The 14,659-nt window shown below is 56.3% G+C and overlaps 1 protein-coding gene across 1 annotated transcript in view; it reads left to right on the top strand.

Annotated features, from left to right (window-relative positions):
- LOC116554797 overlaps nt 1–14,659 on the top strand; it is a 62,536-nt gene that overhangs the window by 26,473 nt on the left and 21,404 nt on the right. Inside the window, 16 exon segments of the mRNA XM_032282910.1 lie at nt 1,292–1,469; nt 3,671–3,732; nt 5,347–5,614; nt 6,083–6,287; nt 7,710–7,867; nt 7,946–8,043; nt 10,586–10,756; nt 11,533–11,669; nt 12,338–12,589; nt 12,669–12,845; nt 13,374–13,403; nt 13,406–13,470; nt 13,673–13,736; nt 13,739–13,788; nt 13,881–13,915; nt 13,917–14,021. Coding sequence (XP_032138801.1) covers nt 1,292–1,469; nt 3,671–3,732; nt 5,347–5,614; nt 6,083–6,287; nt 7,710–7,867; nt 7,946–8,043; nt 10,586–10,756; nt 11,533–11,669; nt 12,338–12,589; nt 12,669–12,845; nt 13,374–13,403; nt 13,406–13,470; nt 13,673–13,736; nt 13,739–13,788; nt 13,881–13,915; nt 13,917–14,021 — 2,055 coding nt within the window.

Genomic DNA, 14,659 nt, shown 5'->3' with positions numbered 1-14,659 from the left:
CCATCATCCATCTACCATCCATCCACCATCCATCCATCAACTATCCATCCATCCATCCACTATCCATCCATCCATCCACTATCCATCCACTCATCATTCCATCATCCATCCACCATCCATCAATCCATCTGCCATCTATCCATTCACCCACTACCCATCCATCTATCCATCCATTATCCATCTGTCCATCCATTATCCATCCATCCATCCACCATCCATCCATCCATTCATCCCAGGGACACACTCTTCTGTAAAGGGACTGATAGTAAATATTTTAGGCTTTATGAACCATCCAGTCTCTGTTGCAACTACCAACTCTACCACTGTCTTTTGAAAGCAGCTATAGATCATATGTAAGTGAATGCATATGACTGTATTCCAGTAAAAGTATTTACAAGAGTGGGCAGTGAGTCAGATTCAGCCCTGAACCATAGTTTCCCACCCCTTATCTATTCCTCTGTTCATTCAGAAAACAAATGTGTGTTTCACCTATGCCAGGCTGTGCTCTAGGTGCAGGGACTGGGTAGTGAAAGAGACAGCCCCGGTGCCGGCCTCCTGGGTGGTGAATTCCAGCAGGGCCAGGAAGACACAGCAAACTAGAGCTACGTGGTCTGTGCTCAGGGCGTGGTAAATGCTGTGCAGGAAGGAAGCAGGGAGAGGCAGCAAGGTGTTGCAAAAGGGTCCTCACTGGTGAGGGTGAGGCCTGCAGAGGGAAGGGGCCTGAGGCAGGACTTTGCCTTGAGGAACATGGGGCAGCCCTTATGGAGGGAGCAAGGGAGGTGAGTTTGGGAAGATGAAGCAGCCATGCCAGAGCCCCGCTTCTCTTTTAAGTGCAGGGGACAACATCTGATTTGCTTTTATTTTTTCCCCCTGAGACAAAGAGTCTCGCTCTGTCACCCAGGCTGGAGAGCAGTGGCACCATCTCAGGTCACTGCAACCTCCACCTCCCAGGTTCAAGTGATTCTCCTGCCTCAGCCTCCTGAGTAGCTGGGATTATAGGTGAGCACCACCATGCCCTGCTAAGTTTTGTACTTTTAGTAGAGACGGGGTTTCACCATGTTGGTCAGGCTGGTCTTGAACTCCTGACCTCATGATCCACCTGCCTCAGCCTCCCAAAGTGCTGGGATTACAGGTGTGAGCCACCACACCCGGCCCTGATTTGTGTTTCTTAGAGGTCTGCTGGGGCAGGGGCAGGTGTGGAGGCTGGGAGGTGACAGCTGCTGCTGCATTCCCGGTGCAGAGGATGGTGAGGAGAGGAAGCTGCCACCCCCTGTACCTGCCTGACACCCAGATTCTCTTCCCAGGCCCTCTTGGTCTCCGGGGAGCACATCCTGGGCCGGAATGGGCTCCTGATGCATTCCCACTGCCAGCTGGGCCTTGCCCCAGCCCCAGACCACGGCCTGCACCTCAGCCTGACCCTCCAAAACCACAGCAGGCCTCGTTCGCCTGACTTCTCTGGGGAGCTGGTGGTGGGTGGCCAGGAAGGGGCTGACAGTTCCTGGGGAAGATGCCCCGACTTCCCTCCCATTCCTCCCTGGCCAGCAGGTCCTCACTGCCTGGGCAGCCCCGCCATCTAGTGGCCACCTGAGGAACTGCAGACCATCACTCTGGATGGGGCCAGAGCGTCACTCTGGGTGGGGGGAACACCTGCTGAACCCCAGGCCTGGCCCTGGTGCGGAGACAAAGAAGCTCCTCCACCGCCCCAACACCCAGCCCTTCCTATAACGGAGAGGCAGCGGTTGGGCTGCCCAAGTTTGAATCCCAGACCAGCTGCCTCCTGGTACCTGAGTTTCCTCCCCTTTAAAATGGGTATCATAATTGCACTGGCCTTATCTCCCATGGGGTTAATATTGCAAAGATTAAATATGTTCATAGGCATAGATCACTTAGACCAGTGCTTGACAGAAAACAGCCACTATGTGAGTATTTGCTGTCATTAGCCATTATTGGCCCCATCTCCTCCCCCTCCTGCCTCCGAGCAGCCCTGGGAAGTAGGAAGGGGCAGAGTTGGCCTCCAATGCCAACTCTGCCCTGACCTGGCCAGGTGATCCCAGCAAGGAACCTCTCTGAACATCTGTTTCCTCATCTTGGATCAGGTATTTCACAGGGTGGTTTTGGAGAGTCTGGATACCAGTTCCCACTGCCTGCATAGCCAAGGCACATGACATAGGTGCTCTCTCGATGTTTCCATCCACCTCCTCTGCCTCCCTGGCCGGGTGAACTTGACCTTGTGACGTTCCTTTGCTGAGCCTCAGTCTTCCCCTCTGTCAAATGGGAACATCTACCATCTCCCTTGCAGAATCATTAGGAGGAAAACAGACATTTGTACATCTGCACATAGCAGGTGCTTGTGAGAATGGAATTCCCTCCCTTCCTGGCATCTGGAGCTGGATGAGGATGGCATTTGTGGGTTGAGAGTTCAGCAGCTGTCACCATTTCAAAGGAGCTTCTCCTTCCAAGGTTCTTGTTCTCCAGGACTGACAGTCACTTCCCCGTTTCTCAGCCAGGCTCCTGGCTGCTACCAGATCTGTAGGCCCCTTGCCCGACAGAACTGGAGGCCTGGGAATGAGCCTGTGGCAGACACTCAGCAAGTGGCTGGTCCTCTTGCTTTTCTGTCCCCAATTTATTTGGGACAGCTGTTCTGGCTCCTTCTCACTTGCTCCTTTCTGGGGTCTGTGGAGTGGTCAGAGGCTTTTCCAGCCTTGTTTGTTCCTTGCCACAACCCAGTAGCCCCAGGACAGATTCGGGGAGGTCAGGCACTCTCCCAGGCTGCACAGAGGCAGGTGGGGCCCTCGCTCTTCAGTGATAGCGAGTGAGAGGCTGAGCTCAGATGCAGGGAGCCATCCAGGGCTGACTCCGTGTGGTCTGCAGACCCTCGCCTGACCCCACCTGCCTGGCAGGATCTCACTGTGCTCTGTGAAATTCCACAGGAGTCAGGGGCTGTACCCTACCACCAACTTGGATCTTCTCAGAGATTGACATGCTTCTGCATGTATAGTAAGCACCCTGCATTCAATTCCCAGGACTACTGTATTAAATTGCCACCAATCAGAAGGCTTAATGTAACAGACATGTCTGGTCTCACAGCTCTAGAGGCCAGAAGTCCAAAATCAAGTTGTCAGCAGGGCCACACTCCCTCTGAAAGCCCTAGGGAAGATCCTCCGTACCACCTCTAGCTTCTGGTGGCTGCCAGCAACCCTTGGCTGTGGTGGCATCACGCCAGTCTCTGCCTCTGTCCCACATGGTGGCCTTCTCCTAGGGACAGCATTCATTGGGTGTGTGGCCTGCCTTCATCCACTGTGGCCTCATCTTAACTTGATTACATTTTCAAAAAACTTATTTCCAAATAACACCATGTTCACGGGTATGTGGGGTTAGCACTTCAACATATCTGAGGAACAAAATTCAACCCATAACAGACACATGTGCACACACACACACACTTTTAAGTCCTGCTAAGTTTTGTGAAACAATGTTCTGTATGTTTTACAGACCTTGGAGCTGAGGCCCAGAGAGGCTGCCGACCTTACTGAAGGGTGCACAGCTTCTTAGCTGCAGCATCTGGAGCTAACAATACGGAATACAGTGTAGCTGAGGTCTTCCCCCGAAGGGCCTCCTCCAGGCTTGTGTTCTCTTGGGGCCTCTGAGCCTCTCTCGCACCCCATTCTAGACTCGCCTGTCCTGGTCCTGGTCCCCCCATGCTCCCAAGGCTGGGCACCTGCAGGGATTGAGGTAAACTACTCCGTGCCTGGGGTGTTACGCCAGGTGTTACCCATGTCTCCTTGAACTTGCTTAGACCTTTGCAGTGGTTCCCATGCAAACTCAGAAAGCCTGGGCTATTGGCAAAACACCAGCACACTGGGAATGTTAGAAACACAAGTGCCTGGGCTCCCCTCAAACCAATTAAATCAGAGTGTCTGAGTGGGACCTGGGAAGCAGTCATCTCTAAGTTACCCTGTGGTGGCTGCTGCTGGGTTGGTGGGCTCCTAGATGGTTTTGTTTTGAAGACAGAGTCGCTGTTGCCTGGGCTGGAGTGCAGTGGCACAATCGCTGCTGACTGCAAACTCCACCTCCCAGGTTCAAGCGGCTCTCCTGCCTCATCCTCCCAAGTAGCTGGGACTACAGGTGCGTGCCACTGTGCGTGGCTAATTTTTCATATTTTTAGTAGAGACTTGGCTTTACTGTGTTAGCCAGGATGGTCTTGATCTCCTGACCTTGTGATCCACCCGCCTCAGCCTCCAAAAGTGCTGGGATTATAGGTGTGAGCCACCTCGCCCAGCCTAGATGGATTTTTTTTTTTTTAATTTTTTTCATCAATTTGTTTTGAGACTGGCTCATTTTTGTATTTTTGGTAGAGATGGGGTTTTGCCATGTTGCCCAGGCTGGTCTCAAACTCCTGGGCTCAAGTGATCTGCCCACCTTGGCCTTATAAAGTGCTGGGATTACAGGAGTGAGCCACTGTGCCCGGCCCTGAGTATTTTCATAGGTGCTTTCTGTGATGGGGCACTGGGAGCCTTGGGGAGGGATGTGGCGTGGGGAACCTGGTGCCCTGGAGATCGGGCGTGGGTATTGTGCCTTCCCTTGATTTACTACAGGTCTGACCGCAGCCTCCCCAGCCAGTCCCTTCCTGAGCCTGGGGCTGGCAGGGGACGGAGACCAGAGGCAGAGCCTGCGCCAGGCTCCACGCAGGCCTCTGCCCTCCCCTTCCCAGCTTTGAGGCTCTAAGGCGCACCGGGTTGGCCTGCTGGGCCGAGTCTCCACCTCAGCTTCTCAAAACCTGGTCCGGTTGGAGGGAAATGTGGACAGCAGGGAGGAGAAAGTGAGGCTGTCCATGTCCCAGGCCCCAAGCTGTCTCCAGGCCTCTGTGGCCCATGAGGAGGGTAAGTGGCAGCTGGGTCCCAGCTCAGCTTGCTGGGTCATGGCCCCCATTGGCTCGAGAAAGGAGAGGGGTCTGGGCATGAAGATCTCAGAAGTCAGGGCTGGGCGCAGGAGCTCACACCTGTAATCCCAGCACTTTGGGAGGCTGAGACAGGAGGATTGCTTGAGCTTAGGAGTTGAAGACCAGGCTGGGCAACATAGTGAGACCCCCGTCTCTACTTTAAAAGAAGGCCTGGTGGGGCGGTGCGTTCCTGCGTCCCAGCTGCTGGGAGCAAGCTGTGATGGTGCCACTGCATTGCTGTCTTGGTGAGAGTGAAACCCTGTCAGGACTGCATGGCATCCCTCCCTGACTGCCATGTCAGGTGAGGCTGCTGGGAAGGGTACAGAAGAGGGGGCTTCCGGTGACTCAAGTTCATGTGGAGCTCCAAGTTCTCAAGTCCTAGGGCTTTGAGGCTTGGCCTGGGGCAGCGGGGAGCTACCGAAAGTGGAGGAGGAGGAGTGGGCAAAAGGAAACATCATGGGTACACCAGCAGGTCCCCTTCTGGCTCGAGGGGGCAGAGAAGAGAGGTGTGGTGCTTCGGGCGTGTGCCCACAGGTGGACGGCAAAGGCAGAGGTCCTGTTCCGGGACGGCAGGCAGCCCTCCAGCCCCTGGGATGCCTGACCCTGCAGGCTGCCAACCAGAGCCTCCTGCTGGCTGCGCACGGCTGCCAGGGGCGCCTGCTGGGCCACGTGGAGGTGAGAGGGCCTGGAATGGGACACAGGGAAGAGGTTACCGTTCTCTCCCTGGGCAGAGTCCACAGTGCCAGGAGCCCTGAGCCCTTTGGGTCCATCTGTGCCCAGAAACCAGAGCAGACAGCCCCAGGGTGAGGCCCACACCTGCCGCTGGCACCGAGACCTTTTGTCTATTTCATTCCTATGTGGCCCCAGGGAGTCCCAGCCTCTTCTCCATCCTCACAGTCCAGGATTGCAGCAGTTGTCTCCCAGGTGCAATCCTGGCTGGAAGAGAAGGTTCAAGGCTTGGGGCCTCTCTAAGAAGTTTCCAGCACCTGGTGGGTAGCACAGGAGGGAAGGGTTGGGTGGAGAGCTCCCCCTGTGGCCTGGCTTGTAGCCTTTACCCACCAGGCATCCCACCCTGGGCAGGAGGGTCTACGGCTCTCTCTGCCCTGGACCTCACCCCAATTCTGCCTCGGTTTCCCCGACCAGGTACAGACAGCAGGCACCCTGGATGGCGTGGCAGGCCTCCTCCTGCAGCTGTCTCAGGCAGGGCTGGAGGCCGTGCAGGCGAATGGTCAGGCAGTTGCCACCCTGTGGAGCCAGAGCCAGGCCAGGCAGGCACTGACCCAGCACCAGCCTCTTTACCTGGCCTGGCTGCAGGTGGGGCTGGAGCAGCTGCGGAACGAGCTGGAATGTGAGTGTGGGAGGGAGGGCTCAACTCTGCACCAAAAGCCACGCCAGCCCAGGGCCCTAAGCCGTCACATCGGCCTATGGCACTGTTTCAATCAGAACGGTGGCCTTGCTTCCCACAGGCCTGCAGCCCAGCTGTGTTGAGATCGCCACCTTATTTCTTACAGACCTACAGCCTTGGGTTTTGTTTGTTTTTTGAGGTGGAGTCTCGCTGTGTTGTCCAGGCTGGAGTGCTGTGGCACAAATTTGGCTCACTGCTACCTCCACCTTCCAGGTTCAGGCGATTCCCCTGTCTCAGCCTCCCAAGTAGCTGGGACTATAGGCGTGCGCCAACATGCCCAGCTAATTTTTGTATTTTTAGTAGAGATGGGGTTTCACCAGGTTGGCCAGGATGGTCTCCATCTCTTGACTTTGTGATCTGCCTACCTTAGCCTCCCAAAGTGCTGGGATTACTGGTGTGAGCCACCACACCCGGCCCAACCTTCATTTTTTTCGTGGTCTGCTGTCTCAGGGTGTCCAGGCTAATATCCCTTGTGCCTGCTGCATAGGTTTCTTCAGTCTTCCACCTGCCTCCTTTCCATGAAGCTCACTGCTACAGGGTCTCTTTCAGGTTCCACGATGAGCTCTCTGTGGCCGTGTGGTTCTTAAACACTCACAGCTGCTGCCCCAACCGCTCTCCTGGCAGGACTAGGAACTTCTGGCCTCTCTACCATCTACCGCTAATGCCTGGCCTAGCACAGAGCACCCAAGAACCTGCCCAGCACCAGGGTGGGTGTCCCTCTGACTGACTGTTGAATGTCACCTCTGCATCCTCTCTGCTGTGCCAGAGTCCCATGGCCACCCACGGGGCAGTGAGTTGGGAGGAGTGCTCCAGGACTCGGCACACTGTGCTGTGCGCAGCTGTGATTGACTACAGCGGGAGGAGGTAGGAGTGTCAGCGCAGGGAAGGGGACCGGGGCACAGTCCAGGGGGAACCAGGGCCTGCACCCAGTATCCTCTCCCAGTCCCAGTAGCTTCACACGGGATGCACGTGGCTGTCCGAGCACTATGTCACCCAGGGTGTTTAGTGGGGGCTGCCACATTGGCAGGTGCTGCTTGGCACGGATCACACTGTCAGACTCCTAGGAGGCAAGCAGTGGTCCAGCATAAACCACGTTTGTGCAAACAGTTCAGGTGCAGAGAGCCTCATATCACTTCTAGGATTCTCCCCAACTCCTAGTTCCCAGACGGCCTATGAGCAGGCCTTGCAGAGGCGGCTCAGGTCTGCGGTGACAGCTCGCCTGCAACCTCCAGTGCCCACTGCTCTATTCCTTTTCCCCCCTCCCTCCCATCTTAATCCCAGGAACAGGCCCTATGTCCTTGAGGCCTGGGCTGGGTCTCTGAGATGCCCAGAGGCCTCATGGTGGGTGGTGGCTGCCCGTTTTAGGGCCCCTGGCCACTCTGAATGACGCCTACCTGGAGGTGACACTGCAGGCCCTGGAGGAGGTGTGGCAGCTGCAGTCCTGGGTGCCCGGGATGCCAGGCAACAGGGGTCGTAGGCCCATCAGGGTGGCCCTGGGGACCGTGAAAGGCGCCCTGGAGCTGGTGAGCGAAAGCAAGGATGGGGCGGGGCTGGCAGCTGAGGATGATTGAGACAGCTTTCACTGTCCCCTCCCTCTCCAGGTGGCCCACCAGATGCTGTCCTGGGCTAAAGCCACGTTCTCATGGGCACTGAAGAGGCTCTGCAAACCCCTGCTGGACCTGTACAGCCTCGCAGCCAGGTAACACAGGGTTGGGAATGGCACGTCTTCAGGAAGCTCACTTTTACTCAGAAACCGATACAAAGCACAAGAAATCATCTGCAGCAGAGTGTGCACGGCTCCCTGCAGAGAGCGAGAGTCACCTCTTAAGCAGGCCGTTCTGCTCTGTCACGTTTCCTTGCTTTTGTAATTTTTTTTTTTTTTTTTGAGATGGAGTCTCACTCTGTCACCCAGGGTGGAGTGCAGTGGCATGGCCTTGGCTCATTGCAACCTCTACCTCCTGAGTTCAAGTGATTCTCCTGCCTCAGCCTTCCAAGTAGGTGGGATTACAGGTACATGAACTGCCGTACCTGGCTAATGTTTTGCATTTTTAATAGAGACAGGGTTTTGCCACTCTAGGCTGATCTGAAACTCCTGATCTTAGATGATACACCCCACTTGGCCTTCCAAAGTGTTGGTATTACAGGCATGAGCCACCGCACCTGGCCTGTTTTGTTATCTTTTAAACCCACAGAAGCCCTTCTTGCAGGCTGTGCAGAAGCAGGCTGCAGGCTGGGTGTGGCCCACTGCTCATCCATTTACCACCACTGAGTGATACGTTAGGTGGCAAATGCTAGAGAAGGAACACTGGTGAGATGGTGGGCAGGGGGATCCTATGGTGAGGCCACGGCCGGCTTTGAGGAGAAGGTACAGTTTGTGCAAGAGCCATGGGTCAGCGTGGGAAGAGAGCTCCAGGTGGGGGCGCCTCTGCACAGAGGCCTGGGAGAGGGATGTGCCTGGCCTGTTTTTGAAATGGAGTCTCGTTCTCTGTCACCCAGGCTGGAGTGCAGTGGTGTGATCTCAGCTCACTGCAACCTCTGCTCTCAAATTCAAGTGATTCTCCTGCCTCAGCCTTCCAAGTAGCTGGGATTACTGGCACACACCACCATACCCGGCTAATTTTTGTATTTTTAGTAGAGACGGGGTTTCACCATATTAGTCAGGTTGGTCTCAGACTGCTGGGCTCCAGAGGCTCAGCCTTCCAAAGTGCTGGGATTATGGGCATGAGCCACCGTGCCTGGCCTGTTTGAATATCAAGCTGGTGGGGCTGAAGCAGAATGTGAGCAAGGGAGAGTGGATACAACTGGGAGGGACTGGGAGGTCCCAAGGCTTGGGGGTGGGGTGGGGGCAAGGGTTCTGGCTTCTGCTCTGACCTAGGAAGGATGTGAGCACCCTTTCTCTTCAAAAGGCCCCTTTGGTCCCTGTGTTGAAAACACGGGGGTGGTGAAGGGGGGAACCCAGTCTAGAGCAGGGGCCTGGGGACCCAGTATCCTTTTCCCTCACAGGCATGAGGCCCACCAGGAACCGGGCTCCAGGCAGGGGGGCAGCCCCCTTCTTCCACACTGGTGGCTTTGCAGAACATCTGGACTCTGGCTCTGCCTCTAACTAGGATTCCTCTGCATCAACTCTGTGTGCCTGTTTCCCCAGCTGTAGAACAGGGACTAAACCTGCATCACGGGGAAAAGGCTCCATGTAATACAAGTTCCTGCTCCTGCCCTTTCGCAGTCAGATTGTAGGCTGAGGAAGGGAAGAGCTCCCAGGGTGAGGCTTTGGCTTGGTTGAAGAATCACCTGCCTGGTTATTCGCCTACCTGGTGAGTGGGATCTGGCGGGGTTGCCAAAAAATGGATTCAACTGGCAGGGAGGGTGTTGAGGCTGCTTCCTGCCTTCAGCTGCAGGGCCTCTGGGCTCCCCAGAAGGTACGTGAGGCCACCTGCCCCTGTACCCCCTCCACCGGCCCATCAACAGAGTATGCAATGTTCCTCTTCCCACTACGCCCCCAAGTGAGCCAAGATATCCCGATCATTCAGATCTCACAGGCTTGACCCCTACTCTACATATTGAGAAAGTTCCAGTCCTCCCCTCAACTGTAGAAATTTCTTAGACCTGTGGTCGGGCTTAGTGGCTCACGCCTGTAATCCCAGCACTTTGGGAGGCCAAGGTGGGCAGATCATTTGAGGTCGGGAGTTCGATATCAGCCTGACCAACATGGTGAAACCCTGACTCTACTAAAAATACAAAAATTAGCTGGGCGTGGCAGTGGGTGCCTGTAGTTCCAGCTACTCTGGAGGCTGAGACAGGAGAATCACTTAAACCCAGGAGGCAGAGGTCGCAGTGAGTCGAGATTTTACCACTATACTCCAACCTGGGCAACAGAATGAGATTGTCTGAAAAAACAAACCAAAACAATTTCCTAGCCCTTCCAGCTTCTGTCCTCGGCACCCCACACACAAGGCTGCATGCTGCCCAAGACCCAGGGGGCAGATCAGGCATGACATCAGACACCTGTGTCCTCAAAATAGGGCAGCTTGTTTCTGTACCGGCCTCACCCCCTACCTCCACTGTCGTGCCGGCCTCTGTCCTTCTCATTATGGGATTTCCTAGAATAAGTACAGCCCTTCCCCAAGAGACACCCCCGTGCTCTCCATGGCAGAGCTCCCTGTGGACCTGTGAGCTCCCCCTCTGCAGCTAAAGGAAGCACGGCTTGGCCAGGCACAGCAACTTGTCCTGTGTGTTCCCTCTAGGACCTACTCAGTGGTGGTGATGCTGCCACTGCTGCCTGGGGGAGATGAGCCCCTGGATGTGGCCCGGGTGACCAGCTACCTGGTGGAGGAGAAGCTGCCACGGCCACTCCGAGAGCTGTCCGGGGCCGACATGCTGGCTCAGATGCCACCTGCTGCAGGGTCCCTGGGAGTGTGAGTCCTGCCCCGGGCTGTGATGCCCTCTGCCCCATGGGCACAGCTGCAGGGCCAGGTACTGTGGGGGCACAGGGAGAGGCTCGTGGCATCACGGTGCCAGGCCCAGAGCTTATTGGACTTCCCAAGGTCCTCTAGGACTAGGGCTGAGGCTGCACATCCTGCAGATGTCCAGAATATAAGGCCTGGCCCAGCAGCGTATATCAGGCGGTTTAGGGCTTCAGGCCAGCTCCCTCCCTGTGGGCTCTGCCGGAGCAGAAGGCAGACCTCCTGTTACAGCTGGAAGGGTACTAACTGAGTTCAGACTTACCGGTCAGGGGCGACCTGCAGCCAAGGGCAGTGCTGGGAGGACCGGCTCTGGGCTCCTGGGGAGCTTGCGTGTGGCTCAGGTGAGTCTGCTGACCTCTCTGGACTCAGATTCCTCCACTGTGAAATGCAGGTAACCATGTGGTTCGCTCACATGGGTAAGGGGTATGTACCGTTCTTGATGCACGAGGGAGTCCCTCATGTCCATGGGGGAGCCACGGTACCCAGGCTTGGCAAGGAGCAGTTTATCTGTGTGGGACTCACGGGGAGGCCTAGGGCTCCCTAGAAGCGTGGGTGCAGTCATGTCTAAGCAGCACTCTGATGCTGTAGAAAACAGCTGGTCTTCAAGTTCTGTGTGTGTGACCATGGGCTTCTCTGTGCCCCTCAGTTCTGACAGCTGACCATGGGACTGGTAGTGCCTCCCTTGGGATGCTGGCCCTGGCCATCAGGTGCCTGGCTGTGCACTGTAGATGGTGCTTCCCTGCCACGGGCACAAGCAGCCTCAAGGCAGCTCAGGGACCACACTGGCTGGACTGCTCAGAGCTGCTCCTTCACAGGCCATCTCTTCCCTACCCTGAAGAGGGCAGGGCTGCAGGACACCACTCTCGTGTTTGAGGGAGCCATTGGCCATCCACTTAACTAGTCAGTGTCTCCCCCCGCCTCCCCCGGTAGCTTCCTTGAGATCAAATGGATGACTTGTATGATCTGTCATTTTTTTTTTTTTTGAAACTAGGTCTCACTCTGTTGTCATGGCTGGAGTGCAGTGGTATGATCTCAGCTCACTACACCCTTGACCTCCTGGGTTCAAGTGATCCTCCTGCCTCAGCCCTGCAAAGCGCTGGGATGGCTCAGTGCCACCATGCCAGCCGATCTGTGAATTTTAAGTGCATGATTCAGTGGCTTCTACTTTATTCACAGAATTGTGCATGCCTCACCACAATCGATTTTAAAAGGTTTTTATCATCCTAAAATGAAACCCTGCAGCTACCAATCTGCCTGCTGTGTCCATGGCTGTCCCTGCTCTGGACATCCCAGGTCTCGGGACTCCATTCCTTGTTAGGGCTGAATGGGCCGTAGACCTTCAGCTCATGTCATCTTGAAGCTGGTGGGGGATCACTGGGCCTCTGGCTGCTGTACCAGGGGAGGGGGACTCCTGGCCTCAGGGCAGGCTAAACTGGGGCTCTAGGCATCAGGGTGCCCAGCAGGCATTGGGCTCCCACTGTGGTGGGTGGAGCCGACCCCACTCACCCTGCCTTTGGGGCTGCTTCTCCCCAGATCATGCCCTGGTGGCTGGGGCCCAGCACATGGTGACATTCAATGGCCGGGTGTGGGACCTCAGCGCCCAGTATGGCAGCATCCTGCTGGCCCAAGACTTTACTCACAACACATTCTCCCTGATGCTGAGTCGGACAGACTTGGGGCTCATGGCCCTGACCGTGGAGCTGAATCACATGACCCTCATCTTCTACCCCAGCCTGCAGGTGAGAAGAGGCCTGAGCTTCCCCCAGAGACCTGAGCCTGTGGCAGGTCACCTGGGGGAATGGCCCTTTCAAGCTTGTCCCCTGGCTGTGGGTCAGCCCTCCTGCCCACCTGCTCTGGCCCACAGGCCTACAGGCTATACAACTCTTCCCTGCTGGGGAGAGCTGTCCAGACCTCCAGCTGCAGCCTGCCTTGACAAGGAGGGACATCCCCAGGATTGAGCTGGCCAGTGAGGACGGGGTCTCCGTCTCCTGTGACGTGCCCACCGGCCTCTGCAGCCTGACTCTGGGCCTCTGGCACCATGGTGAGTCTGGGCCCCGGTGGGGTTGGCCCCATCGCCAAGAGCCTCCTCAGGATGCACCAGTCTCAGCATCTAGTGCGACAGATCCCCGGGTTGTAGGCGGTGACTATGGATGCAGAGGCTCTGCTGGCCTTGTCTCTAGCATTGCAGCATGTTACTGACCTTGTGTCCACATAATCGCACTGAGGCCCAGGGCTTTCTGCCCCCATCCCTGGGATACATGGCTCCAGGGTGGAGTTGGCCCTTCTGTGGTCTCTCTGCCAAGGAACACAAAGGAAGGGCCTGGATTACGGCCACTTGAGCTGAGGACAGCGGGGACACGTGCTATCCTCAGTCCCTGTGCTTTCTCTACCTCCTCTGTTGAGGGTTTGGAGCCTGGGCCCTGGGTTCCGGGAGTCCGGGGTTGAGGTGGCAGGATTCTACCACTCCTCGGTGTGCCTCAGGCTCATCTCACACACAGGTCCCCTGTGGGAGGATCACAGGCTCTCAGGACCTCCTCAGCTTCCCTCCTCCACACATGCATATCCGCAGGCCTTCTGGGCACTGACTACAATGAAGCAGGCAAGAGCTGATGTTGCTGGACGGCTCTGTGGCCTGCAGCGTGGAGGAGCTCAGGCTGGCCTGGCAGGTGAGTGGGTGAACCTGCCCTTCCTCCCTCCAGCTGAGTCTCTTGAGGGCTGCTCGCTGGAGTCCCAGGAGAAGCAGGTGGCCTGCTGGCTCTGCAGAGGACTTTGCAGGCCCAGGGTTTGGAGGAGTCTCCTGCTGAGGCTGCTGTATGTGGGAAGGCCACATGGTCCAGCGGGAGGCCTGAGTCTTGTCTGTCCCGCCAGGTGGATGTTGACTGCAGGGCCACCGAGAAGACTCAGTAGGCCTGCCCAGGACAGAGCCCCACCTGCAGGCCTTCTTCCAGGACCCCTGCTCCAGCTTGGGGAACTGCTTCTGGGTGGTGAGTGTGCGCCCCTTCCCTGATCTAGCTTAGGCCCCTCCTCCATGCCACTCCCCAGGGTAGGGACAGTGACTGGGTGGCCCTGATTTCAGGTGGACCCTGCACCATTCCTCAGCCTGTGTGTAGGACCCCTGTGGCACCTGGGAGCTCCAGCCTGCCTGCACTCTGGTGGCCACCTACATCCACCTATGTGCCTGCAGCTTTGTGCCCCTGGCCCCTCCCCGCCCCGTGTGGTAAGCTGCCCCAACCAGCTGGCACTCTGCCCTGTCTGGCATCTGCCTTCCAGTCTGGAGGTAAAACTGTCTGTCTCTCTCCCTCTCTCCAGGACAAATACTCAATTATCATTCAAGGAGCTAAGAGTCAAAGCAAAACATCTACAGCCTGACACAGCTTGGAAGTGTGTCCCCTCCAAATCTCACGTTTGTTAGAGGGAGTGCATTCCCTCATGGATGGCTTAGTGCCCTCCGTTTGGTGAAGCCAGAGTTCTTGCTCTATTAGTTCACATGAGAGCAGTCTGTTTATAAAGAACCCTGGCACCGCCTCTCTCTCCTTGCACCCACTCCCATTTCTCCCATGATTGTAAGCTTCCCGAGGCCTCGCCAGAAGCCAAGCAGATGCTGGAGCTATGCTTGTACAGCCTCTAGAACTGTGAGTCAATTTATCTCTTAATTATGAACTGCCCAGGCTGGAGAGTAGTGGCACAATCTCGCCTCACTGCAACTTCCATCTCCCAGGTTCAAGCAATATGCCTGCCTCAGCCTCCCAAAACTATAGGCATGTATTTTTGTAGAGATGGGTTTTTGCTGTGTTGGCCAGGCTGGTCATGAATTCCTGACCTCAGGTGATCCTCCTGCATCGGCCTCCCAAAGTG

The sequence above is a fragment of the Sapajus apella genome, unplaced genomic scaffold, assembly GCF_009761245.1.
Source record: "Sapajus apella isolate SASKATOON/1434 unplaced genomic scaffold, GSC_monkey_1.0 scaffold2, whole genome shotgun sequence".
NCBI lineage: Eukaryota > Metazoa > Chordata > Mammalia > Primates > Cebidae > Sapajus > Sapajus apella.
The sequence above is the reverse complement of the archived record's forward strand: the minus strand, read 5'-3'. Positions and strand labels throughout refer to the sequence as shown.